We start from the raw sequence: 19,750 nt of genomic DNA on the forward strand, positions 1-19,750 counted from the left end.
CTACATGTTTAGTTTTGCATCCTTCAGCAGTGTTAAAAGTGTTGCTCAGTAGTCTGGACTTATTTTTGCCTCCATTCCAGTGGGGCACCCAGCACAGAAAATTCACACTTGTCTCTCAACTGGTGTGGTTCAGATTAAGGAACCGCTGTGATCTCTGTGCTTTGGGACCAGGTCTTAAACCATATCAGTGACCTAGATCCTGCCAAGCAAAGGACCTTCCCATCTGCCTGAATTGTTTAACTTGTTTGTGTTAAGTATAGAGTTTGGGGGGTGAGGGAAGACTTGGTGTAAATTTTCAAGGCCCTTGTCATTAGAGATCTTGGTATAACATCAGATGTGTATGCTGAATCCCTTGAAATATTCTCCAGTTCTGCCCATATTCCATACCTGTTGATATAGACATTTAACCAATGCTATTATTTGTCTTAACTGTTAGGTTGGAATATTCTTATAGACTAGGCTTCTTTAAACCAATTGAATTTAATTTCTCAAACTTTGCCTCTATTTTAAAGGCTACATTTCATTCATTCATCAGTCCTTTTTAATTTTTCCAGAGTCTGTCAAAGCTTTCCTTCATGAGTGGTAATGGTAAGTTGATCTGTCTCAGCAATCTTCTGAGTTGTACTTGAGTGTTCTTATTTCCGGTCATCAAAATGGCTCAAGTAAGAGCCAAGTAATTTACAAGTGTTATTCTTTCTGAACATTGGTATGGCAATGCAGTGACTTCTGAGGTTTCGAATATTGGAAAGAAGCAATTCCTCAGAAGCAACGAAATAGGTAACTTGCTAGCAGGTTTTTAAATCATCTTGGATTCCTTCTTTTAACAGGCAACTTACCCTGCCCTTACTTGTCCGCCAAATTACCTAACCTTTTAGGAGTCATCTCCTGGCTTGACAAGTTTCTATTCCTCCCCTGCCCATAAATTATCATCCTACCCAAACAATTCAACTGAAAGTTACATACAATCCGTCCCTTTAGAGCCCAGTAATTTTATTCACTCATAAAATTTCTAGAGGAAAAATATGTGTTTTCTATGTACAGTTTTGAGTTCCTGGATCTCCATCAAAGCAGACCACTTCAGAAACTTCTTTTAACCAAGAAGTGAAAACAGGTTTTTCGCTGCTGGAAGGGAATTTAAAACTCCATTCGTACCCAAGAAAATACAAAGGGATTTGTACTTTGATGCTTGAAATTTTCCAGATGCTTAATGAGTTTTTCCACATATAAGATGGCATCAAGCAACTCCTATTTAAAATTCCCAGATTAAAATGAAAAATCTAGCACTATCAAGTCATTAAATGAAAGAAAACCATAAACACTAGAATTAAGAGCCAAAAGAACAGGTTTGATTCCCAAGAGTCTGACTTATTATGTGATCTTGGACAGGTCATTTGGACTCTCTAAGCTTCTGTGTCCACATGTCTAAAATGGGGGGAGGATGATAGTATTGTCGTGAGTTTTGTGAATGGTGAAGAAAGACAAACTTATTATTTTAATTGTTCTTCCATTCACAAGTAATACCTCTGCTTTGGTTTATTGTGCTTTTTCACTGTAGAAATGGAGAGCTATTTATATGATGGTTTGATTTTCTCATTTCTTTCAACATTTTCTAGAACCTTCCTTAGTTCACCAGAATCTTGTAAGCCAGTCGGTTGGTCCGTTAGCAAATATTTATTGATATATGCCAGGCAGAGACATAATTTCTACCTTACTTTGCATACGGTCTAATGGATATAGACTTTTTGGTCTAACATTCTTTCCCATTGCTTTCCACTACTCTGAAAATATTTTCCTCTTTTAAAAAATCTCCCTCTTGTGATAACTTATAATGGAAAATAATCATATATATAACTATACTTCAATAAAAAATTTCTCTCTTATGCCTGCCTAGGCAGGACACATCCATTTACAATTCTTTGCCTACAGTGATATTAGCATGACTACACATCAGTATGGCTCACCATTTGTTAAAACGTGGAAATACTTCTATACCAGTTGGTAAATAGCCACTAATCTAAGCCCCAGGAGTGTTCCTCTCACTCCCACAATCCCATCCATCTCTACCTATCCCCCTCTCAAGGACCCTGGACCACTCCCAGGACAACTAAAGGATCAAGGAAGGCCTAGAACACATGGCAACTGGACCTAACTTCTGCATCCGTTCTGAGTATAAAGTGTTGTTGATCTCACCCTGCCTCCCAGAATGTGGAGGACTTCACGCTTGTTTATCCCACGCCTCACATTTCCTCCAGCCCTCAGATTACTCATTGCTTGATCAGAGACCCTCCTCTCCTACTGGAATTCCTTCCCCTCAGCTCTCACTCTCATTCCTCAGTGTTGTCTTCACCCTGACGCTGCCCAGCTTCTTCCTGTAGACTGTCCTTTATTACCCAAACCAACTCCATAGAGCTGAGACATCACACTGAATGCATAAGGCCATAGCAGTTTTAAAATATTGAAAGACCTCAGTATCTAATAGTAAGTAGTCACTACTCAGAGTCCCCCACCCCAGCCCCCAGCGTAGGCCAGCCACACTGGCCACCCCTCCAAGACTTCCTCTGTGCTGCCCACGATCCGGTACCTAACCTCTCTGATCCTGCTCCAGAACTGTGGCCAACATCTGTTCTGACGGGTAAATGTGCTCCGCTAGTGCATAAGTGCTTTGTTAACCACCTCTGCAAAGAACCATAATATAATGTAGAGTGAAATGAGGGCTATTCCTTTACTTATGATTCATTGATTCCTTCTACCAGGACTTATCAATCACTCACTGTGTCCAAGACACCAAGCAAGCCAGGCTCTAAAACCTCCAAACCTGATGAGTCCTTTGCCCTCATGGCACTTACATTCTGGTAGGGGAGACTGACAATAAGTAAAAAATAAACATAGACGTGTGAATAAATATATATTTTGACTGAGGGTTCAGAAGGAAATGAGATTAGCTTAGGGAAGTCAGAAATGGCTTCAGAAAGAAGGCTATGGTTACAATGGACCTTAAGGATGCACAGGGTTTCTGCAGCCCTGAGTAAAAAGGAACAGCATAAGCATGGATATTAGTCAGGAAACATGGGGTGAGTTTGGGGACTTGTCTGGACAGGGATGGGCAGGGGGCAGGATTATACGGAGGAGGCTCCTGGGAGATCAAGTGAGAAATGTAAACAGGTTGACTGAGCCAGCCTCTTCTCACACCTGAAGATGGATTCATGAACTACAGAGCAGACACGTCAAGACCCTAATTCTCAACCTCATGGCCATCTAGCAAAATGCCCTCATGAGCATTCACCAGTCTCAGCATAGGCCCACTGTACGAGTGGGGCAGCTTGTGCGCTAGACAAAATGCCAACACAAGGGATGAATGGAGCCTCCTTTTCTCTCCCCACCAAGCTGGATACACTAGTGTGGGATTTTCCTAGAACACTTTCTTCTGGCCCCACTTTGTGCCAGAGGCTGGTATATCTCCAGAGGACACCTTTTCTCATTTCACACAAAAGCGCAAGATAGGCTAGCAATAGCCGTACTCAGACACTCCCTCCCTTGACCAGACTGCTCTGCTCCTTTCAAATAAATTCTCTGGAACACCCCTTCATCTGCATTATCCCTTTCCTACCTCTCTGGCCTTACCCGAGAGCACACACAAACCCCTTTATCAAACTTCTTGCTTATCTTGGCCAAACACAGATGCTCACTCTCTCTCTCTCTCTCTCTCTCTCTGTGTCTCTCTCACACACACACCCCTCTTACAATGACCTTTGCCTTCATCTAGACTGCTCCTGAGTCCCAGCCCCTCTATGCATCCTTCCCTGCCCAGCTGGCCTGACTCCTCGCTCTGTCTAAATGCACAGCTCCTACAGCTTCCTCTTCCCTGACCACACCCACAAATGCTTCCCTGATTTGTTTCATGTTTGTGTGTTAACTCCATGGGTATCTGTGTGAATGCAGTAAGGATAGCTCACCCAGCTTGTAAACTCCCAGAACTAGAAACAAGGCCTGTAAATGTATTACTCACTCAGCTGTGAGTCTCGTTAAAAGAAACCTATGTCACTGTTGCTGTTGGTACCTCTGCTTCATTCATCAAGAAAATGGAGTGACATTAATTCATCAAGTCCATTAATTCAATAAGTATACATTGAACACTTACTCTGTGTCAAGTTCTAGGAATATCACAGTGAATAAGATGTGGCCTTTCTCCTTGGAGAAGATGTTTATTAAGTTTTTCCATGTGTCTACTATGTGCCAGGCATTGTACTAGACTCTGGAGTTATAGAAGTTAAATAGACAGGTAAAGACAATCACATTGCAGGATGGTACATATTAAGATCAAGGACTGCACTGAGTACTGTGGAACCTCAGAAGGCATACCTGGCCCACTTCATGGTTTCAAGGAAGAGACATTCATTCATTCATTCAATCAATCAATCAATATTTACCCATTAATTATACTACATAAAAGATGTAGTATATACTACATCTTATAGTAATTAAGTAATTTATGTTAGTAAATTATACTAACATAAAGATATTAAAAATAAAAATTTACCCATTGCCTACTGTGTGCCAGTCGCTGTTCAAGGTGCTGAAGTGATGAAGTCCTTCACCATGAAGCCTAAAAATTCCAGTAGGAGAGACAGACAATAAATAAGACCTGTAGACTATACTAGGTGATGACAAGTACTTTGGAGAAAAGTAAAGCAAGGGAAGCATGGGGAATATCGAGGTCATGGGGGAGGGTGTTTCGTATAGAGTGGTTAGGAAAGGCTTCACTGAGACAACACTCAAGATACCTGAAGAAAGTGAAAGGCCCAGCCATGTGGTTATCTGGAGGGTGACTCAGTCAGGCAGAGGGCACAATAAGTGCAGAGACCTGGGGTACAGGCTGCTTAGAGTGATAGGAAAGATCAAGTCAGCCGGTGAGGCTGGGGCCAGGTGAGCCAGGCGTGTGTGCTAAGGAAGGTCATCGAGGAGGTAGAGGTGTGGGCAGGGCAGGGCCTTGCATTTGATGGAAGGGCTTTGGCTTTTATGCTGAGTAAGATGGGGAGCCACTGGAGGGTTTTAACGGGAAAGGGGGTTGGGTGATGAGGTCTGACTTTCATTTTCCAAGGCCCACTCTGGTGTGGAGAACAGCCAGAAGGGGGCAAGGGAACTTGAGAGACCAGTAAGGAGGCAGTTGTAAACATCCACATGAAGTGATACTGGCTGGTGTAGTGGCTGGAGGGATAGTGGTGGAAGAGGTGGGGCTGCCTCCAAGTCCATCGTGTGTCAGAATGGCCTGGTAAGGGGAGCTTTCACAGAGGGAACATTGGAGCTGGCCCTGGAGGATGCATTCACCAGACAGATGTGGGTATGTGACCCAGAGGCAGAGAGACAGAGAAAGAGATGTATGTGCATGTGTGTTTACATTGGGAGGGTTATCAAAAAAGCCCTCAATCGTGAGAGAACCGACAAATTGAAGAATAGCAAATAGCTCAGTGTGGCCAGCTCAGAACACTACCACTTAGACAGGAGGAGAGATAGGAGCTTGGAAGAAGTTTGGAGCCAGTTGTGAACGGCCTTGATTGCCACGCTAAGAGCTTAGACCTGTCTGTCCTGTGGGCCAAGGAGAGTCATCAAGGATCTTTAAGCAGATAAGTGGTTGCCTCACATCCACTGAGGCCACCTTTCCAAACTACTGACTCATTTGTTCTAAAACTCAAGAATTCCCCCATCCCACCCCCATTATCCTTCCCAAGGCATATCCAAATTGCTATATTTTTTGTAAGGCTCTTGTATTGCATTGCATTATATCTTACTGTGTTACAATCATCTGTGTGTGTATGTCTGATTCACCCACTATTTTGTGGGAAGCAAAGGTCAGGGGCCACACGTAGGTCATCTCTACATCCTCAGAACCTAGAATACGTTCCAGTGTGTTCAATAAATGATTACTGGATGGATGGATGGATGGATGGATGGATGGATGGATGGATGGAGCAAGTTCTGGAAGTAAGCAATGAAAGTGAGAAAGCCTAGAAATGCTAGATGGAATTGGCCAATGAAAAGGTTAAGAATAATAAAAGGACTATAAATGTTGACTAATTGCAGATGTGTACAAAGATGGTCCAAGTCCTCTGGGGATGTTTCCTCCTGTGGAATCTCTACATCTCATCCGCTCAGACCATTTACCCTGGAATCAAGGCGAGGGCTACTCGGAGAGCTCTGGACTATGGTGAGTTGGATGCTTTCAAAAGCCAGGCTGTACTCACCTCCCAGGTGTAGTCTGTGACCCAAATCCAGAAGCTCAGATTGGTCTGTCTCATGACTGAGACAAGCTCTACAGTGGGGTGATCCAGAGCTACTAAGATGGCTGGGGGAAAGGTGTCTAAAAAGTAATCACCTCAACAATAGGCATATCCAAACATAGTCACAGATTCATACTTTCCCTCTCTCACTCCCCCGCACATGCATACACAATGAACATCTTGGAGCATATAAAGTACTTGGAACAGAATCTCACAATAGCAAATGCCCAACAAATATTACCTACTGTTATTTTCACATATGTGAACAGACACCTCCACAGTTGCTAATGGCCCCACGTTACAGATGGGGAAAGTGAAGGACAGAGAGATTTTGTAACTTGCAGAGTCACACAGCTAGTAAGTGAGTGTTGGGATTCAAACCTAGGCTGTCTGATAGTGCCTTCGGTTCCATCGTTCCATCCTTTACATTCTGTCTTTACATCTCCATATTACAGTATTATTCACAGTATTATAGAGGGTAAAATCTGCTCTTCTTAATCTCCAAAAAGGATAGGATAAGTGGAAATGAGCTTAAGCTGTAAAGGAAGGGGTATAAGCAAAACTTCCTCCTTGAGAAGGTAAAAATGAAAAGATCATTCTTCGTTACTAAGTTACTTTTCTCAAGCTCTTTAATGTGGAAGAGGGCTCTGTTTCTCCACGAGCTCAGAGAAATGTGTTCTGTGGTGCTATTATATAAAGATGGGTTTATTCCAGGATTAAACAAAAGCAGTGGTTGCTAACCTTTTTGGAGTGCTGGGATCCTTTGAGAATCTGATTAAAATGTGAACCCTGGGGCTTCCCTTGTGGCGCAGTGGTAGAGAGTCTGCCTGCCAATGCAGGGGACACGGGTTCGTGCCCCGGTCCGGGAGGATCCCACATGTCACGGAGCGGCTAGGCCCGTGAGCCGTGGCCGCTGAGCCTGCGCGTCCGGAGCCTGTGCTCCACAACGGGAGAGGCCACAGCAGTGAGAGGCCCGCGTACTGCAAATAAAAAAATAAAATGTGAACCCTGGAAAATTTTCCCCTAAAAAATGGGATAGATACACATACACATGACCCACTCACAATCTTTCATTAGAATTTCAGGGGCTTCAAGCGTTCCCAACAGTGCATGGACCTCCATTCCAAAATTCCTGAATTTAAAGAATCTAGGAGGGAAAAAGGACAATGTAGAATAACTTTCTGGAACTGGCCATCAGGCATAGATTCTGGAGCCAAATTGCCCAGATTTGACTACTGGCTCCCCCAGTTCTTAGCTGTGTGACTTAGGCAAGAATTAACCTCTTTGAGGCTCAGTTTCTTCATCTGTGAAATTGGATAACGATGATACTTTGTACTTTTCCTATAACACTGTCCTGTGTTAACATTCTCCCATGCTGTTAGCTCTGGGTTCTTGGACAATTTCACTAGCCTCTCTGAGGACCAGTGTTTTCTTCTGCAAGGTAGGGACAATAATAACCACCTTGTTAGAATCCTGTTTTCTCAGTATCTAAGAGCATGGCTTACTTAATAAATTTAACTTGTGTGTTTAATGATATTATGCCATCATCATCTTTGTTATCAATAAACATTTTCTTTGGTTGCTTCACAGGCATTCAAGCTGGGGTGGAGATGATTGAGCAAATGGTCAAGGAAAGAAGCATCCCAGATTTAAAAGGTTCTGAATCTCCTGAATTTCTGAAAATTGATTATATGAACTACAAGCTTATAAAGTAAGTAAAAGAGAAGAACATTTTTAGCAGTGAAATTAATCTTTAAAATCTCAGGGTTGTGGATATGCCACCGTGAGTCCTGGTGTAACACCAGGATGGAGTAGAAGTTAACCAACCTTTGATGAAAGGCTTATCAGATAAATCACCCAAGAAAAAGGGGTCATGGAGCCGGCATGTGGTGTTTGGCTCAGAACGCGTGGGTCCAAGTCACATCTCTGCTGCACACTCGTTGTGTGCACCTGGCGCACCTGCTCAGAGACTCAGTGCCCTCTCCTCATTCCTAAAATGAGAGTTCTAATTCGATGCAGATGTCGGCTGTGGGCACCTTGCCCCCAGAATTCTGAATGAAATTCTTGTTCATTCCATTGCTACCCCTACCCCCATAAACTTGGATGCAGAGTTCAATATCAGTCTCACAAACAAATCTGCTCTCACTACATCTTGTCTTATTTTGTAAAGTTTAGTCAAGACTTCAGAGGTCATAGGAGTGGATTGCAAGGCACATGCTTTCTGCCCTCTTGCCATCTAGACCTCCTCTCCTTCTCTGGAGCAACGTCAGTTTCTTCCCCTGGGCTCATGCATAGCAGTTCCGCCCACTCCTGGGTACCAAAGGATCATCCTAAATACTTTTCCAAGTAATTTTCCCACCAATAAACTTCTCTTCCTAAGAAGAATTCTGGTGGCAGCTATAATCTTTTCTACCATGTTACAGCAATAAAATCAAATGTCAGAATCAGTAAACAATAAAAAGGAGATGATGTAACAAATGTGAAGATACTTCATAAAACTGAAGCTGCTGAACACGGATTAGCTGATATACTTAGTGACAGCATAGACCATCAGTGTAAGAACAATGGAATTGCCACATTGATCCAGATCCTTGTCTCACCCAAGCCAAGGGTTTTGAGATTATATTTATATTGTTACCCACCCTCTCAGATTGGGTGGACCCCAACTGGGTCCTTCTCACACCAGATGAATGAGACAAGGTTCGGCAAAGCAGAGCAGAAACTGTATTCGTTGATCAAGGAATGGAGAAGGGAGAGCTCATGCTCTAAAGACACCTTCTCCCCATGGGAGGCAAGTGGGAGATGTTTAAGGGGTAAGAGGCCACTGCATCATCAGAAACTGGGGAAAAGGGCAGAGATTTCCAGGAACAGTGCTACATGCACAGTCCCTTGCGCCCGGCACTCATTGTGCCTAGCAAAGTACAAGTCCCCTCTTTGGGCGGAGATCTTAGCACGGTGATGAGACAAAGGCAACTTTTGGGCACTTCTACGTTTCCTTGGCACAGACACTGCTCTTGCACTTAGGCTGGAACTGATTCAGGGCGGACGACTGTAGAGTTTCCTTTGAGGTGTAACTGATAAACATCTTTGACAAACATCAGGTGTTTTGGAACAAGAATAGAAATAGGTTAAAGCAGAGATCTTTCAGCTCCCTGGGGTATGTAGGGATGATGGTACGAACCAGGAAAAGTGTTCAGCCGAATATAACAAAATTAGTGTGACTTAGATGAAATAGGGGTTCATTTTTGTCTCACAAATAAGAAGCTCTGAAGAAAAATTGTACAGATGAACCTATTTTCAGGGCAGGAATAGAGACACAGACATAGGGAATGGGTGTGTGGACACAGTGGGGAGGATGAATTGGGAGATTGGGATTGATATATGTGCACTGCCACGTGTAAAACAGTTCGCTAGTGAGAACCTGCAGTATAGCGCAGGGAACTCAGCTCGGTGCTCTGCGGAGACCTAGATGGATGGAATGAGGTGGGTAGTGGGAGGGAGGGTCAAGCAGGGTGGGGGTATATGTATACATATAGCTGATTCACTTCGTTGTACAACAGAAACTAACACTACATTGTAAAGAAACTATGCCCCCCCCCAAAAAAACAGTTGAAGAATCCTATTGAAGCCCCACAGTTTCATCAGAATACAACTGTCTTGTATTTTTCTGTTCCCCTATCCTTAACTCTGGCCTCTGGCTTCGTTTGCCTCATGGTCTAATATGACAGATGCTCTAATTATAATGCAGTCAGCCATTCAACAAGAATTTGTTGAGCACCTACTGTGTACTAAGGCTTTGTTCTAGGCATAGGGTATAGTGTAGTGAATGACACAGATATGCCTTTAGTGTCCAGTGAGAGAGATGAACATTAAATGTATATTTACAAATCTAATGACTTAATTACACTGATGGTAATGCCACAGCAGAAAAACCAGGGTGATTCCTGTAATATAAAGTGAAGGGAAAGATGAGGAGAAGCAGGTATTCCCATGCATTGCTGGTGGGAGCAGATAAACTGGTACAATAATTTCAGACCTGTGCTGTTCAAACAGGAGCTGCTAGCCTCATGTCACCATTGAGCACTTGAGGTATGATTAGTGCAACTGAGTACTGGATTTTTAATTTTTTTAATTTCAGTTTTAATTTAAAAACTCACATGATTCAGTTACTGAAGAACTTTTAAGTCTGGAACAATTTGAGTATGTAAGTTTACTCTTTCAATTGAAAATTTTATCAGCTCTAAATACAGGTCAAGAATTTCTGTTGAAAATGCAATATCTAGATTGAGGTACATCATGAATATAAAACACATACTGTATTTTGTTTATTTTTGAAAAAGGAAAATAAAATATCTCATTAACAATTTTTATATTAATTACATGTTCAAATTATAATATTTCCCATTTTTAATGTGACTAGATAATGTTAAATTACATATATGGTTCACATTATATTTCTATTAGACAGTGTTTTTTTTGTTTTTGTTTTTTGCGGTACGCGGGCCTCTCACTAATGTGGCCTCTCCCGTTGCGGAGCACAGGCTCTGGACGCGCAGGCTCAGCGGCCATGGCTCACGGGCCCAGCCACTCCGCGGCATGTGGGATCATCCCGGACCAGGGCACGAACCCGTGTCCCCTGCATCGGCAGGCAGACCCTCAACCACTGCACCACCGGGGAAGCCCCTAGACAGTGCTATTTTAGGAGGTGATTTTTAAGGATTTTTTTAGGCATGCTTTTTGACCCAACAATTCCACTTCTCACTCAGCACGCTCCCTAGAGAAACATCTACACAAACAGCATATATGGGATGTTCACTGTGGCACTGTTTATAATGCAGAAATACTGGAAACAACCTAGATGTCTACCCACAAAGCAATGATTTTTTTTTAATCCATAGCTTAGATTACTCTGCAGCAATTACAAAGAATGAGTTAGACCTATACGTATCAAAATGAAAATATTTCCAAGATACATTAATCTCTACCATCCTCTTTTCATGGTTATCCTCAGGATATTTGACAGAGAATAGGTAGGAAAGGATGCAGAAAAGAGGAAATAACAAATAATCCTTTCTTATTGGCTGTCACATTTTAAAATTTTCCCTAGTTCGTAACAGTGCTTTCTCCCATGCAACAGTTATACACAGATGGCTTCATTTTGTCTTCTCAACCTTCCCATGAGTCACACTTCTTTTCAGTGACTGACTGAAAGAGGTTAAGTGCCTTGCCCAAGGTTGTACAGCTAGCACAAAACTTGGCTCCGAGCCGAGTGCCCTTTGCACGATGCACGAAGTGCCATAGCCTCCTGGTTAAGAAGCCTGAAGACAGATTGAGGAGGCTTCCAGGTCTGGTTCTACCACTTATCTGTGACTTCAGCCAAGTTTCTAATGTTCTCATCTCTGAATTGCAGATTGCAAAATCAGCAGCAGCCTCATAGGATTATGGTGAGGGTTAAAATGAGGTAACACATGTGAAGTGCTTACTCCAGTGTCTAGCAGGTAGTAATTGCTCAATAGATGGTCATACTAATAACTTAACATAATGCACGTGGCCATCTACCTATGTATGTTGCATGCCACCTACTGCCTCTAGTGACCTGTGTGACAGCTCAGAGAATCCTAGGGGGAGTTAATGCTCTAAAATAAATTTCTCAACTAGGGAAGATACTGTCCACATAGAGGACATTTGGGAGCAAGGCATGCTATTTATTGTCCTGATGATTTAGGGGTGGGGGGAGGGACACGATTGGCATTTACTTGGTACATATGCCAAATATCCTGCAATTTGTACAACAGTCCTCTACAAAAAAATAGTTGTCCCATCCAAAATGTTAATGTTAGGCTTCCCTGGTGGCACAGTGGTTGAGTCCGCCTGCCCTTGCAGGGGACACGGGTTCGTGACCCGGTCCGGGAGGATCCCACATGCCGCGGAGCGGCTGGGCCTGTGAGCCATGGCCGCTGAGCCTGCGCATCCGGAGCCTGGGCAACGGGAGAGGCCACAACAGTGAGAGGCCCTCGTACCACAAAAACAAACAAACAAAATGTTAATGTTTCCCCGCATTGAGAAACACTGGAACAGCTGAAGGGAAAAATAATGATGGCAGTGTTTTGTGTTTAAAGAAACTAAAGAAGTCGATTGATTGTTTGCAAATCTGTTCCTAAACTTGCTCATTTCTCCCCTCAGCTAGATACAAGGGGCTTCCTGCCAAGGGTGTGAGAGGAATTAGAAGGCAGTGCCCTGAGGCTGCACTGCATACCTAAGGGTCCTTCCTCTATAGCAGCAGTCCGAAACCTTTTTGGCACAAGGGACCCGTTTCCTGGGGAGCGATGCGGAGCGGCAGATGAAGGGCTCGCTCGCCTGCCCGCCACTCACCTCCCGCTGTGCGGCCCGGGTCCTAACAGGCTGTGTACCGGTACCGGTCCGTGGCCCGGGGGTTGGGGACCCCTGCTCTATAGGAATTCACAATTGCCCATTTTGGGAGTTCTACCACTGCATTTCCGATTTTGCCTTACTTAGAGATGTGCTGGATGAGTTGCACTAACTCCTCTGTTTCCTGTTTTACAGCATAAAAATCAATGCCTTTTCACTTCCAAATACTTCACTAGCCTTTGTGCCTGGGGTGGGAATCAGGGCCCTGATCAAGCACGGCACTGCCAACATGAGCACAGACTGGGAAATCAAGTCTCCACTTTTGTGAGTATTCCACTGAGAAGCCTACTGCTGTTCTGGGGGAGACGGAGCAAGAAATCAGAAGTAGATAAAGTTGCCAATGTGTTTGACGTTAGGCTTCTTTCCCTCAGCCATTAACCGTCTTTCTCAAGAGCATCTTTCCAGGAGAGATTTAAATCAGAATATCTCTACTGAGGGCAGGGAGGAGGGGGCTGAAAAGCATCCTTCCCTTAAAGGCAGAGCCACTGATCAACATGTCATTTAAGATTTCCTGGGACTTCCCTGGCAGTCCAGCGGTTAAGACTCCCCGCTTCCACTGCAGGGGGTACAGGTTTGATCCCTGGTCAGAGAACTAAGATCCCACATGCCGTGGGCTGCGGCCAGAAAAGAAGATAAAAAGAAAGGATCAAATTCATGATATGGTTACAAACTACCTACTATGTATAAGTCACTGTGTGGTTGTAATGTTTAGGTCTGCCTTGGTTGATGGCCCAGGATGACACATTCATTCATCCATTTGGTCATTCAGTATCCATTTATTGAGTACCTACTGACTGTATCCATTTATAAATGGTACTGAGTACCATTCATCCCTGTCTCAAGAACTCCAGTCTCGTAGACAGTAGGGATATAATATGTTCCCCCATAAGAAACATAGATTCATGTATTATTCATTTCTTTGCTGACTCATCAACCATAGATTGAGTGCTTATTCTGTGTCAGGCCATGAGCTAAATCCTGGGGCATGGAGATGAATAGCACCACTCCCTCAAGGAGTTCACAGATGACATCTAAGTGTCACCTCCCCATCTATGCCCCTCCTAAATAAGGTGTGGCCACCTTGACCCCTATGTTCTTCCTCCAAACAAGCATCATATATGAATGGTGCCTAATACATGCTCAACCACTATGGGGGCCAGCGCACTCAAGATGAAATCAACGCAAGGTTCCTAGAGCTGTCACCATTCACATATTTGTTACTTCGTTTGTTCAGTAAATATTCACCCCTACCTGTTGTAGGTGCCAGGAATCCAGAGGTGATGAAGTTCCTGCCCTCCTGGGGCTTAGATTCTATGGTTAATCAGAGAAACAAGATCCATCTGCACCCCTGCCCAGGCTTGGGTAACCTTGCACTTCTTCTCTCAACAGCCAAGACACAGGAGGAGCTAACTTGCTTCTCTCTGGGGTCTACTTCACCGGTATAGTTGTCCTGGCCCGGAATGACTTTGGTCACCCAATCCTGAAGCTCCAAGACTGCAATGCCCAAGTGAGCCACAATGACATCTCGTTTTCTGGAGAGCTCAGGTAAGCACCCTGGTGGGCAGTGGACAGTCTGGAGCTGGGTTCTCATGTGGCACCTAGGGGCAGTTATGAACTGGCAGATATGATCCTGTGTAAGCCCTTTTGTAATCTTTTTTTTCCTAGTATCCTATATAACTCCTTTGCTGAGCCCATGGAGAAAGCCATTTTAAAGAACTTAAATAAAATGGTAAGTCTTTAGAGGCTATACAGCCATAGTAACATGCCATCAGCAGCAGTTCTGCCATGCTTTGATTAGCTTTTGGTCAATAAAACTTTCCTGAGCACCTACCGTGTGCTAAGCGCCATCCAAGGCACTTTCACACACATTATCCTTTGCAACTTAATAGTTTCTCAAGTGCCTACTATGTGCCAAACGTAATGGTAGGTGCTAGGGATGCAGAGGTAAATAATACAGCATTCCCTCCCTCAAGTCCTCGCCCCAGGGTGGGCAAACAATCAAAAAGAGTTCATTTATTGTGTACCTACTACATGCCCAGCACTCTAGGCTAGAGTCTGTTGAGGATATGGAAAAGGAATAAACTTATCTGTTTGGGAAAAACCAACTCAGACTTGTGAAACTGCAACCGAATAAGTATTTGAATTTCGTACATACTTACACGGTCATTAGGTTGGACTGAGGGGGTTCAGAGAACTGGAAATATTAAGTAAATAGAGCCTAGGAGTATCCTATCCTGGGAGATATTTTCGGAGAGTGCAGGACTTGAACTGAGCCTTCAAATATAGGTAGGAATTGAATAAGTAAGGAATGGGAAAGCAGAAAGAATATTCCCAGCCAAGTGAAACAGTATAAGTTAAGATGGCATCCAAGTATCTTGATGCCAGAAGTCAGTGTCCGAGGAAGGGAAAGATGGAATTGGCCATGTGCCCTGTTTCCATTCCTGACAATATCTTCCCTGAACGCTTTACCCACATTTCTGGGGAGACAAAGAGAGAGGTGAGGAGGACGGGAAAAGAAGGGAGATTCCTTTCTGGAAAAGAGGGACAAGGATGGTGTCTGGCTGTCTCCAGCCCCCTTGTGTTCAGTTCAGCACTTGGAAGGCAGTAGGTGCATAATGAATGTCAGCGAGGAAATCAACACACAGAGACGTTAAGCAGCTTGTCTAACAAGGTTGTCCGGCTGGTCAGGGGACACTGAAGCTTCGCAGCCTTTCCCGTCCTTACCTGAAAGGTGCTGAGTGCCAGTGGATGTGCATATTGAAGAGTGCCTGGGAAACAGTGCTGTTGCTTTCAGGGACCCCACACTTGATCATTCCTTTGTTCAAAACAAGGCATGGTCCTTTGGCCTCCGACAAGAAGCCAATAGTTAAGTTTGCCTGGAGCTTGTGTATGACTTAGAGATCATAGATGCTTTGCTTCTAGGGTTCCCTCTGTGCCACTAGAAAAGGCCAAGGGTGCTCAGACCACAGCTGTCTAGCCATGTCAGGCCAGATTTCAAATCCTACTGATCTAACTCCTGGCAACTCGCTTACCCTCTCCAAGCTTCTGTTTTCCATCTGTAAATAGGGGCCAGTAGAGCCTGCCTCTCAGGACTGTAGTGAGGATGAAATGAGGTTGGCAACAGCTAACATTTACTGAATGCTTACTCTGAGCTGGGCAATCTCACGTGGATTGCCTCAATTTCTACTCACAATAACCTGACGCAGTAGATACAGCTATCATCCCCACGTTGCAGATGAGGAAACTGAGGCCAGAGAGTACAAGTAACTTGCCAAGGCATTCAACCCCAGGCAGCCAGGCTCCTGAGCCTCTGCTAGTAACCACCACACTGCGTGCTCAGCACGCTCCTGGCACACGGCATCGAGCTTGATACTCTTCCTGCTTCCTACAGATGTGCTTGGGTCTGATTCAAAATTGATTTTCTAATTCCAAAAGGGGCTCTGATCTAAATAGATGTCTGATCTAATGGGCTCTCCGAGCAGCCCAGCAAGGAAATAAAGGCCCTGCTCTAACTCTCCCTGGCAGGGCCTGGCATGCTGATGGCAGAGGTGGCAGGCAGGGGCATCCCTGCCGTTGGGAGAGGCTCAGCCGTGCAGGCAGCAGGTTCCCCAGGTGTCGTAGCACTAACATGGGCTGGGGCACATGCCCTGTCATGCTGCAGAGATGAAAGCCAAGGGCTTTTGTTCTTTTATGGGGCTGAGTGGGTGTGGTCCCGGTTGCTATGAAGTTGAGCCAGCATTCAATGTCATGCCACCCATACATACAGAACCTGAGGCCCATAGGCATCAACTAATTTAAGGGAGAGTCCAAAGGGAAAATGTCTCCTCACTGGAAGGCCTTTGTTGGGGTCTAGGCCCTTAAACAGTGGTTTCCAGTACAATGTGATAACCTGCATTTTTTTTTTATTCCTTTTATGGCCAGCTCTGTCCCATTATCACAAGTGAGGTGGAGGCACTGAATGCCAACCTCAGCATGCTGGAGGGTGAGTCCCAGAACTGTCTCTTCTGGGTGTTTCTCCTCCCACCTTCACACGCAGGTGCTCTCCAGGTGTGCTTTGCTCCAGCTCCCCCATCTGCTTTCCCCTCTGCAAACTAGCACCGCAGGAAGGTGCATGGGAGGACCCGCCCGTGTGCAGGGCCCGCTCTTTTCTGCTGCTAACCAGCTTCACTGCAGGTGGGGGTGACTTCAGGAAACTAGACACAAGGCAAAGAATTAAACTGTCGTGAGCCTGAATCCCAGCTCTGGCGCTAAATCCATCCTCTTCAGAATGATGAATGCTCACCCTGACCAGTTATCCCCTGGTTCGAACCCCTCCAGTGGCTCCTATAGCTGCCTTCAGGATCAAGTCCAAATACCTTAACATGGACTACAAGACCCACCTGCCGTGCTCTGGCTCCCTCTCACCTCTCTGGGCTTCATCTTGCACCTTTGTCTGCTCCAGCAATCAAACTGCTTCTACCGCCTCACACCTTGCCTCCAGTCATGCTGTCCTCTCTGCCTAGAAGAGCTTTCTCTTCCTCCCCTCCATCCATCTATTCACTTGAGAGATACTTACAGGGCACCAGTTTCTTCGCCAGCACTGTGCTAAGCCCCGAGGGATGCAGCCCCTTCTGCTCCCTACCCCGCAGGCATCCCTTGTCCTGTTCACTCCTCTTTAGCTCTGAAGGCTCAGCTCAGGTATAGTCTCTCCCAAGAAATCCTACCTGACAGCCCACACCCCAAAGTCCCGCCTCCTCAACGCTCACATGACACTTCGGGCAGATCTCTCTTTGCACTTCATCCACTTACCGCCCCCCCCCACCCCCGCGCCCTGCCATGGTATGCTGAGCCCCTGTAATAGGCTGGGTGCTGTTCTTGGTGCTGGGGATGCAGCAGTAAGCCTGTGAGACAGAAATCCCTGCCCTCATGGGGCTGATGAGAGGAGACAGCCAGCCAGCAAGATAATAAATAAATCTATGGTATCGTTGCGATAAGTGGTAAGAAGAAAAATAAAGCAGGGAAGGAGCTGACGAGGGGTTTTTGTTTAAAATAGCATGGCCAGGAAAGGCACCACTGAGCAGCTGGCATTAGAGTAAAGACCTGAATGAAGTAGGGAGTAAGCCGCTCCTAGATCTGGATGAAGAACATTCCAGGCAGAGGAAACTGCAGGCTTAAAGGCCCATGTGGGAGCATGCCGAGTGCATTGGAGGAATTTTGAGGAGTCCATCCCGAGAGCAGAGGGAAGGAAGGGAAAACAGCAGGAGGTGAGGTCAGAGAGTGGGAAAGCAGATGGCTAGACCTTCAGGGCTCTGTAGGTCACTACAAAGCCTGGCTCTTAGTCTGAGATGGGAAGTCTTGAGAGAGTTCTGAGCACAGCTTTCATGAACTGACTTATATTTTAAGGAGATCACTCTGGTTTCTGTCTATTGATAATAGGACAGGATTCAGGGGTGAAAGCAGGGAGACCACTTAAGAGGCTAGTGCAGTGACCTATACGAGCAAGGAAGGCAGTGACCTGGATGGAGTGACGAAGATGGTGAGATATGTTCAGGTTTCGGATGTACCTGGAGGGTAGGGACAGTGGTATTTGCTGACACATTGAATTTGGGTCATGAGGGGAGTCAGGCATGAGGCCAGGGTTTACTCTAAGCAACTAGAAAATTGGAAGAGTGGAATTACCGATACCAAGATGGGGCAGACTATAAGACTATGTTTGTAGTAGGCCCTCTGGAGCTCAGTTACAGATCTGCTCTTATTACGCTGTATTATAATTTCCTGTTTATATGTCTGTCTCCTCCTCCAGACTGTGAGTTCATTGAGGGCAGGGACGTTGACTCTTCTCCGTGTTCTCAACACCGAGCACAGTGCCTAACTCACACTAGGTTCATAAATATTAGCTTGATAAAGGGATGAAAGGAGATGATGGCTGGACAGATGGATTGATGAGTGGATGCAGATAGATGAATAAAAAAGAACAGATTGGAGAGGTAGGGAAAGAGAAAGAAGATGTAGAAAAGATGAGGAAAGAACCAGTGGAGGATTGCCATGTCCTAGGTTGCTGTGGGCAAATTTCTTTACTTCTGGGAGCATGCATAAAAGGCTATGTGCCAAAATTTTACTAATGGTTCTCTCAGGGAAATGTGATAAAGAAGAGTTTTTACTTTCTTCTTTTGATTTATCTACTTTTCCTGGGTTTTGAAAAGTGAGCAAGTATTATTTATGAAACAGGGTAAGGGTTAATTTTTGTTTTAAGTAACAGAGGATTAAAAACTTGTTCTGGATAAATATTAACCATGTGTTATACTATACCTTTAATAAATGTAAATTTTCTTTTTTCCTTGTTATTTAGTTTTAAGAAGCATTGACAACTATACCCTGCTGGATTATTCCCTAATCAGTTCTCCAGAAATTACTGAGAATTACATTGATCTGAATTTGAAGGTAATTTTATCATCATCAGAGTCCTAAGCTTGGCTATCAATAGCCACTATTCAAGGAACAAATATTACGTGCAGAGGGAAATATAACTACATTCTCTTCCAACAGTTTAATTTTCTTTCAAGCAGTTCACTCATGTTTATGCTCCTTTAAAAGACTCTTGAACATCTTCTGGACTGGTAAATGATTGCTTGGATTGCACAGCATATGCCTGCCTTCTTCAAGAAAAGTATCGTGACGTCTCTGCCTCTGGGAGTAAGGCTGCAGACTAAGGGCAGCAAGTAGAATAGTCTGCATTTATTAGGGCTCAACAGATCAGTAGACTATAAATATTGATAGTTCTATTCCTAGCTCTCAGGTTAGTCGATCTAACTGAGGGCTGCTGAACTCTGTCAGGGCCATTAACACATGATAATACTGTTTGCTGGGCTTCCCTGGTGGCGCAGTCATTGAGAGTCCGCCTGCTGATGCAGGGGACACGGGTTCATGCCCCGGTCCGGGAAGATCCCACATGCCGCGGAGCGGCTGGGCCCATGAACCATGGCCACTGATCCTGCGCGTCTGGAGCCTGTGCTCCGCAACGGGAGAGGCCACAGCAGGGAGAGGCCCACGTACCACAAAAAAAAAAA

At 44.7% G+C, this 19,750-nt stretch overlaps 1 protein-coding gene across 1 annotated transcript in view; it reads left to right on the top strand.

Annotated features, from left to right (window-relative positions):
* The first annotated feature begins 539 nt into the window (after positions 1 to 539).
* Positions 540 to 19,750, top strand: part of BPIFC (BPI fold containing family C) — a 42,474-nt gene continuing 23,263 nt past the window's right edge. Inside the window, exons 1-8 of the mRNA XM_024732174.1 lie at positions 540 to 588; positions 6,079 to 6,202; positions 7,866 to 7,986; positions 12,840 to 12,968; positions 14,094 to 14,249; positions 14,370 to 14,433; positions 16,626 to 16,686; positions 19,033 to 19,124. Of these exons, the coding sequence (XP_024587942.1) occupies positions 586 to 588; positions 6,079 to 6,202; positions 7,866 to 7,986; positions 12,840 to 12,968; positions 14,094 to 14,249; positions 14,370 to 14,433; positions 16,626 to 16,686; positions 19,033 to 19,124 (750 nt within the window). The 5' untranslated portion in view covers positions 540 to 585. The remainder of the gene's footprint in view (positions 589 to 6,078; positions 6,203 to 7,865; positions 7,987 to 12,839; positions 12,969 to 14,093; positions 14,250 to 14,369; positions 14,434 to 16,625; positions 16,687 to 19,032; positions 19,125 to 19,750) is intronic.

This window comes from Neophocaena asiaeorientalis, unplaced genomic scaffold, assembly GCF_003031525.2.
Source record: "Neophocaena asiaeorientalis asiaeorientalis breed wild unplaced genomic scaffold, Neophocaena_asiaeorientalis_V1.1 scaffold418, whole genome shotgun sequence".
Lineage (NCBI taxonomy): Eukaryota > Metazoa > Chordata > Mammalia > Artiodactyla > Phocoenidae > Neophocaena > Neophocaena asiaeorientalis.